Source organism: Marmota monax, unplaced genomic scaffold, assembly GCF_021218885.2.
Source record: "Marmota monax isolate L192 unplaced genomic scaffold, Marmota_monax_Labrador192_F-V1.1 WCK01_AAM20220418_F8-fsc00002, whole genome shotgun sequence".
Classification (NCBI taxonomy): domain Eukaryota; kingdom Metazoa; phylum Chordata; class Mammalia; order Rodentia; family Sciuridae; genus Marmota; species Marmota monax.
Window position 1 is genome coordinate 35,680,807 of NW_026693571.1, and position 9,075 is coordinate 35,689,881.

Here is a 9,075-nt window from a genome sequence, read left to right on the forward strand (position 1 = left end):
TACATAGGAATGAAAAAAAGGAAGCTTTTTTCAAGCAAAAGGAAAAAGAGAAAATAAATGAGAAAAGGAAGGAAGAACTGAAAAGAGCTGAGAAAAAAGATAAAGATAAACAAGCTATCAATGAATATGAAAAATGGCTGGTAGGTATTTGCTAAACCACTGGTGTTTTTTAAATGCCCTTTTGTGCCTTTTCTCTTCCTAAATCCCTGTACCCCACACCTATTGACTGTTTCTCCTGGAACTGCCTTGTTGACTCCATTCTCTCCTTCTGTACATATCATATCTTCTTCTATTTATCATTTCTGTTAATGCTTTGACTGCTCCCTCAAGCTCCCAGGCTGAAACTCCAGTTACACTTTCCTCCATCACTGCATTCCCACATTCAGCCTTTTACTAGTCACCTCCATTCTTCCTTGCTGTAGTTCTTGCATCTGACACCAATATTATAAGTGCATCTAACATACCAAGTACTTTCAGGTTATTTTAGGTTAAAATTGATTATGACACATAATAACACTAATGGGTGAGGAAGTTATTCCATTTTTTATTCTTTTTGTTTATTTATTTTTATTTCTGATAATGTCAAGAAGAAAGTCTTATTTGTTTTTAAATGAAAGACAGTAAGTTTGAGGTTTAGAAGGAATAGTATCTAGCTGGATTTTAATATAGTTGGTTTCAACTTACTTTCTGTTATGAAAGTTGCTTTTTGTTGATATCAGACTAAATACAGTTTTTTTTATTTTAAAATGCAAAAGATTATTTTATTAATCAATTTTAATAGATAATGATTTTAATAGACAATGTATTCCCATGGATAGTACTTACTGAATGAAGGAAACACATTTTTACGAACAGTTACACATTCACCTGATTTGTCAGTAAAAAATTTAAAATTCTCCACATTCTATCTAGTAGAATTTCAATGATACTCTTTTTGTTTGTTTAGGGGTTTTTGCTACTGGGGTGCAGGGGGTGTACTAGGGAGTGAGTCCAGGGGCATTTGACCACTGAGCCACATCCAACAGCCCTTTTTTTGTATTTTATGTAGAGACTGGGCCTTATTAAGTAGCTGAGGCTGGCTTTGAACTCTGGAATCCTCCTTCCTCAGCTTCCCAAGCCACTGGGATTATAAGGGTGTGCCACCATACCTGGCTATTATACGCTTTTCAAATTCTCATCTGCTAGTTGAGAAATGTCACCATGGGTCTTTTTTATTTGTATTTCTCTCATTAAACTTGAACATGTTTTCATTTATAGAAGGGTCACTTTTATATTTTTCTTCTGTAAACCATCACTTCATGGACAGTCATATTTCTGTTGGATTTTTGGTCTTTTTCTTATTGATTTGTAGAAGCTTTTATATGTATTAGGGAAATTAGCTAATCATTTCTGATATAAAATGCAAATATTTTTCCCACTCTATTGTTGGCTTCCCAACTTTCCTTATAGTATTTTTAAGCCACAAAGAATTTAAGTTTATATTTAGGTCTCAGATTTATCAATTTTTTTTCCTTTGACTTCTGGATTTTAAGCATAGTTGAAAACATGTTTTCCGTAATTTGAGGTTAATCAAAATTCTCCCATATTTTCATCTGATGACTTTAATATCTTAATGTCCTAACATTTGTTCTACCTAGACTTTATTCTGATGCATGATGGGAAATATGATCCCAACTTTATTTATTCCAACTAATCTTTTACAGAGTACCCCAATTTTTGCCACTGATTAGAGTTGCTATCTATTATATGATCAATTCCCATATTTAGGGGTCTGTTTCTTGAGTTTCTGTTCCATATATGTATCTTACTAATAAGCTTCATATGTCTAAATATTTGTCTGGAATAAGCTCAAATATTTGGTTCTTCTCTCACAGTATTTCTGACTATTCTTGTTTATTTTTTCATGTAAACTTTTAAAATCAACAGTAGTTACAGAGACATGGATCAAAGTTAGCTTTTGATGATAGGATAAAAGACACTTAGGAATAAACTTAAGAAATATGCAAGACTGATATAAAGAAAACTTTAGTACTCTCCTGTAAGTACCCAAATGAAGACTTAAGAGAATGGAACAAAACTGCACTCCGATAGAAACACTTAACCTTGTCATGTTGTTATAAAATTATCGGCTCTCCCTGAAGTAATACAATGTGATCACATTTTTAAGGAGCCAACAGAATTTATCATTATGTGTTGACTTTTGTTCCACTTTATGATAATTCCATGCAGAGAAGTAATAATAAAGTGATTGAAATTGATTTGATATCTGAATGAGGAAGGCAGTGTTTCATGATGGCTTCCTTAGGTTAAATTCTTGTGCATTGTTCTCAAAGATGTTTAAAAGTCTTTTTATATTAAGAAGATGTATGCTAACTGCTAGTAGCACAGTAAGTAAATGTAAAAGTTTCGGTTTTTAGTTTTATCTCTGTATTTCCTAGAAAATGTACAATGATTAAGTGATGATTAGTCAACACTATTTTTGATGTTTGACTGTAGTATTTAGTCACTTGCTCCTTTTCATCCTATTCATTGATATTTAAAAAAAAATAATTGCCTATATCCTGTCTCAGCTTTTCAGCACCCTACTAATTAAGATCAAACTTTTCTCAAGTTTTTCTCCCCACCATTTCATGTTAAATGGAATAGACACCCCCCCCCCCAAAAAAAAAGGGCTCATTCAGTCATTTCTGTGAACACAGACTGGTCACTGCTTTACCCCCACCTAGGAGGATGATCTACCTCTCTCTAAAGTACTAAAATGGCTAAGGATGTTCGGACTCCATCTTTTTCTTTCTCAAGATTCTGAAAGGAAGTTTCCTCTTTGCTTTAATAGATTTAGCAAGCATGCAAACATTCTATGACATGATGCCAAGACATGGATGTTAAAGACTGAAAAGGACTACCTCATTCATACCTCTCTTCATATCTTTTGCTATGTGTGAATAATAGTATGTGCATGGATTTTGCATCACCTAATTGTTCTTGAGACATTTATCTACCCATGTATGTACTGATAAAAGATGCATTGATAACTTATCACAATGTCTCTCTTCCCAAGCTATAGATCTGCAGAGGCAGGGTTTTCCAAGGGTTTCTCTGATCTTGCTTCTCTTTGAGGAATACGAGGAAATCATCAGTAGGAGGAAACCACCAAACTTTGTAGTGTTAGCAGAGAAGTAAAGAAGTGGAGAGATAATGAGTGAAAAGACCAAGGTTATTAACATTAGATATAGGGAGATAAATGTTCAGTTTTCATACTAATCCCCAGAAACTCAGCTATTTCATTGAAGATAGTATGTGCAGTGAAATAACATGGTTCTATAATTCATCTGGTATAATAAAAAGGTAAAAATGTGAAAGATTACATTTCCAAAATAATATGAAACTGAACTCTTCCTCAGTCAAGCAATAAAATACAAACTTACCCTTCCACTCCTTTGTGAAGCAACATTCTTTCTACCCTCTGAAATATTCCCATTATGTGGCAGGATATGTAATCTTAAATAAAAAATCAGCTCTCAGCTTGGCATTTCAGCCCAGCTCTGGTCCTCCATTTTCTGCTTCTCTTCATATCTAAACTGTTAGAAAGTTTTGCACCACTTCCACAATGCTACTAACCCTTTTCAGCCTCATCCATTCCAGTCTTGTCTCTGTCTCCATCACTAAACCAAGATCATGCTTGGAAAGTCACAGGTTTTCCAGTGCTTCTAGCCAATCTAACGTTTGCTTTCCTGTCCCCATTTTCCAAAACTCTCAGCCTGCTGCAGGGCTGTTTCCTCTTCTTTCTCCTACCTCCAGCTCCAGCCTTCCCTCTCCAGGTCACTTGTTGCATTTTTTTTTTTTAACCTAAGTTCGAAACACTGACATGGCCTGCAAGGCTCCATAGGATGTTGTTGTTCATCTCCCTTTTTTATTTTCTTTGGCTCCCCTCTCCTTTATCTAACCAAGTTTGGTCTCACTTTAAAGTGACTTTCCCTAAATCCCCTTTCTTTTCAAAGTAAGTGCTCTCTTCTATTCTTTATCATAATACTTATTTTTATATTTCATAGAAATTCTTACAATTTGGAATTATGTGTTGTGTATTTACTTGTTCATTATCTGTACATTTTGAAGCTTATCGGGATCCATATCTGTGTGTTTGGATTTTATAATCATTTTATACTTGACCCACAGTAAGAGCTATCTATGTTCACAATTGATTGAATAAACAGAAATCTCGAGGCAGCATTGTGCCAATAGAATAATAGACCCATATGTCACCTCACAACCTGGCATATGTTAGAATGTGATATATTCAGCATCAAATTCAGAGTAATGATGAATTCAGTGGAATAAGGGAGAGAGAAAGATATGATGGGGGCCAGATTCAGAGAATTTCAGAAATATTGGTCATATTTCCTTTTCTTTAATTGTGTTTGAGTTTTGAAGACATTACCCTTTAAATTATTTTCTATGGTTGCATTATTTATTGATGCCCTTTTTTTTGTAAAGTTAAGGGCTAACAAAGGTGACACTGACATGGCCTGCAAAAATATTGATAAAATATTTGATGTAAAGATAATATTTATTTGAAAATACACAAAGTACTAAAAATGAAAGGCCCCAGTGCCCATACAGGTAGATGGGCCAAATAATCAGACAGAAAATTCACTCAACCACTAAAGAAATGTTTGAATATATACTTAAGTTCAATGATAAACAAATATGAAAGTTGAACTTTCATTTATTGGTAAAAAATATGGAGGGTCTCTTGCTATGCTGGCACATGCAAGTTTTGCATCCAGTAAATTTACTTCTGAGCATCTGTTCTCAGAAAGTAATCACCAACTTCTAACAATTACTGTTTTTCAGCAATTGAATTATAGGTGTGTTTTTCCTATTTTGCAGAAATTTTAATATCATCATGTTTAATATTTACAAAGATGGAGTGACATAAACACCTTTTGATAGTATACAGATACAGTAGCAATATTCCCTAGCTTCTGTTCCTTTATAACCAGTTAAGCCAGGAAATAATAGAGAAGAATCTTAAAATGGATTATTTTGTTCTTCAGCAAGCAACCTGATTTAAAATAATGTTCAAATATGTGTCTGAATACATAGTTTTCTGTTTTTCTCTTTAGGAAAAGAAAGAAAGACAGGAAAGAATTGAACGAAAGCAAAAGAAACGCCATTCATTTCTTGACCACGAGGCACTTCCTCCATGGAGCCCTCCCAGTAGAACTGTGTTCTCGAAAGTCTTTTGACAATCCTTGTTCTTATTTACCAACTTGCCAATTTTAGTCACGGGTTTAGAACATTCATTCAATTACTTATAGTTGGAAAAATCTATTTTAATTAAATGGCAGGCCTTTCTGTTAAAATGAAAAAGATACTTTGGACTTTAATCAGTAAAAGCATTTTTGAACTGTAGATAAACTGCCTCAAATGAAAAGCTAATAATCAGGTTGCTCTTACTATGAAAATGCATAAAGCTTTATATGTCCTGATAATTCTGAAAGTGGAATGCTCCTTGATCACTTTCATTAACCTCTGCACGCAATTTAAATATGTTAAGCCCAATAAAAACAAGGAAACCATCTAGGTACTCTAATCATAGAAATAATTGGATTCGTCGATGATCATGCATTTGGATTCAGGTTTTTTAATGAATGTATGGTGGGGAGTGTGCATATATTATTTCTTCTAAAACTGATGTTTAGTTAAAAGCAGTTGCCTGTACACTGTGCAAGTTAGAATTTTGGTCAATTGAGGCCATAGTTCAATAAAACTGTAATCGGTGAGGCATTTTATTTATTTAAGAATTTTACCTACTATTTAATATGTGCGTACTTTACTCCGGGCTTAAATGACAATCATAGGCACTTTATAATGAAAGCTTTCTCTCTAAATTCTATCTCACTTTATTTACTAGTTCACAGATACCAAAAGACAGCAATTTCATGGTAGTGATATACTTACACATTAGTTATGGAAATTCCACAGGAGTTCAAAGTCATTATCATATAATTTTCTACAATAAAGCCATAAAAGTTATGAAGGTGACACTTGTCCTTTTCACTAATCCAGATATAAAGTCTGTATTTAGAAAACAGCTAAATGAGAAAGTAACTTTGTAAAAAATATCCAAAGAACTTTTATTCATTTCTTTGTTCTCTGCACATCCTTGTATTAACTAGTCTCATACTTGACCTGGTCTCAGAGTTGAAATGCTGCTTTAATCAATAATTCAGTGCAGAGACAATGAATGAAAATAAATAGTTACTATTTATAGAGAACTTATATTATCTCTGCTGGATCTTTACAAATGTTATATCTCATCTTCAGAACACTTATTCAGAGTAGATATTATTAGCTTCATTTTTGCAGATAAAAATGCTAAGACTTTGAAAAACCAATAACTTGCCATACATCTTACATAAGACTTGAGTCCAGACCACACTGATTAAGTATCTTAGTATGCAGACGTACTTATGGGCTGCAGAGCCCTCGTACTGTTTTTCACATGCCCATGTTACCTCAGAAATTGTAGGATCTATCAAAACCTCCATATTCATCAACGCATTTTTAATTTTCAGAGCTTAAAATCTTGGATTGTTATCCAGAGATTGTCTTTCCCTGAAGAAAGAACTGCTAGCTATTAAGATGATGGACATAATTAAATCTATAAGATGAAGTAGGAATTCATAAGATTTAAGGAGTTACTTAAACCTTTTTTGTCTAATATTAGAGTGTTAGAAAACTCAGCAGGTTATGTAATGCAGACTTTGAGATTTCAAAAGGAATTGCAGGGGGTTTCATACACTGAGCACTAAACTTGCTGTAGCGTTTGTACAGGATGAGATGTCAAGGATCACTTTGAAGGATCATATGTAAGTAAACAATTTCATAGATAAACTAGAAGACTTTTTATACTACTAGAACTAGAATACTTCATGAAATTGAAGTAATAACCAGTAGTATGTATTATCAGCATGGGATTTAGGACTTCTCATTCAGCCATGTGGCCCCCTTAGTACCAAACTTAATTCCTACCAGAATAGATTGTTAAGTGTTTCTGGTATTGAACTAGACATTCAGAGCTAAAAAGATTTGCAACATCTAGGGAAATAACATCTGAGGTAGGATGAAATGAGAAATTGAGATGTTTGTATATTCCCAGCAAATCATTTCCCTCAAATATGTCTAGAGATTTTTGTTTTACTATAATAATATGTTATTTTCTGTTTACAGCAACTAGTACTGAAATCAACTAGATGAATGAAATCACCTCTTGCATAGCAGAAATAATGCTGAGTTTGGAGAATTAAGTAAAAATGTAGTACTAAACTATTATTTACTTTCTAAGATCTAAAGGGAACAATCAACCCTGATAATATTCCCTTGAATATAACTTTATTTAATGGTATAATTCTTTCCATATTTCCTTAGAAAATATTAAATCTTATGAATATTTACTTATTAAGTTTTCATTAATATATAAAGGAATATTTAATTGAAATTAAAGACACAAAGATTCTACAGGATTTCATATGATTTCATATTAAATGATCAGCCTATGTCATTGCATTGATCAGCCCGGTGAATTGGCCCATGCCTGTAATCCCAGCCACTCTGAAGGCTGAGACAGGAGTTGAAAGCCAGGGAATTCAAAGCCAGTCTCAGTAACTTAGCAAGGCCCTAAGCAACTTAGTGAGACCCTGTCTCTAAATAAAACATAAAAAGGGCTGGGATGTAACTCATTGGGTAAGTGTCCCTGGGTTCAATCCCCAGAACCCCCAAAGTAAGTAAATAAATAAATTGATCACTTGAAGAATGTTGATTTTTAAAAAAATAGGAAATTTTTGAACATTATTATTTTATATATATTTTATGAATATTGTTGTTATATTATTGAAAATAATAAGTTCTCAGAAATCATTTGTGAATAAGTTTAAATATATTAAATAAACCTTTACATTGAATTTAAGTTTCATAATGACCAAGAAAATGGTAACATAAATAATAATGCAATTTTAGATCAGAAAGAGCTTAAAAGTTTCTTAATGAAAGATAATGAGCTATTCATAGAATAATGATTTATCAGTAATTTATATTTACATCACACACTTTGAAAATGTGAGTCCATTTATTGTTTTAACTTGAAATAAAACCAATATTTTTCACTATTGCCCAAGTTGTACATAATGGTAATTAGGTGTCTATAAATTGTATATGCCTTCTGTAGAACCATCCTTCAAATAAGCTATTTAGGTACTGACACTGTTATTGAAAATGTGTAAAAATAATAAAGTTTCTTAAATCCTGAGTCATGGGCTAAAATACTAGAGAAAAGGGATTTCATAAAATAAGAGAAAGTGTATGTTATTTAAAATCACTGCCCAAAATAAACTAGTACAGGAAATATATATCCCTAATTTAACCCTTACTTTGATTTTAGTAGTGTTATATTAAAAGACATTTAAACCCACATGCTTCCATTTTACACAAAACAATTATCAATTTTTTTAATCCTAGCTAAACTGATAGAATATTAAAATGATGTCTAAATGCTTAATTGGAAGGCTTTTAAGTTTTTTTATTTTAAAATGCCCTATATTCCTGTTATTTTGGAATATGTATGTTATGTGTAACTGTATAATGTTGATTTCAATAGACAAAATTCTTGGTGTTGAATTTAGGATGTTTTTAGGGATTATTGGGGGAGATGTTTAATGTATGCTTTTTGGTGGAACATTTTCATGTAATAATTTATTAAAGTCAGTCATTCAGAAATTATTTTGTTGAGTGATATTTATTCGCTGTGTACCAAAATTTCATTTCCAATGTTAGGAAGTGTACTGTGAGTTTTATTTGTGGGCTAAAGATAAAAATATATTGTGTTAATATACCCTTCATTAGAAATGACTGAAAATTTGTATATTAAACTGTTCTAACTTAAAATTTAGATATAAAAGAGGTTTAAACTACACAAATTACAAAGATAACATAATTACTAAATAATTAGAAAATGCAAATAATCGAAGTCACCCTTGCTCCTATCTCCCCCAAATAATTATTCTTAACTAACTTCTT

At 32.4% G+C, this 9,075-nt stretch overlaps 1 protein-coding gene across 2 annotated transcripts in view; it reads left to right on the forward strand.

Moving 5' to 3' along the window:
• The window catches only part of Map9 (microtubule associated protein 9), a 33,471-nt gene extending 24,696 nt beyond the window's left edge, over positions 1-8,775 (forward strand). For both annotated transcript variants that reach the window (XM_046459127.2, XM_058583891.1), the window contains exons 13-14: positions 8-140; positions 5,124-8,775. In XM_046459127.2, the coding sequence (XP_046315083.1) occupies positions 8-140; positions 5,124-5,246 (256 nt within the window). In that variant the 3' untranslated portion in view covers positions 5,247-8,775. The remainder of the gene's footprint in view (positions 1-7; positions 141-5,123) is intronic.
• Positions 8,776-9,075: the final 300 nt, after the last annotated feature.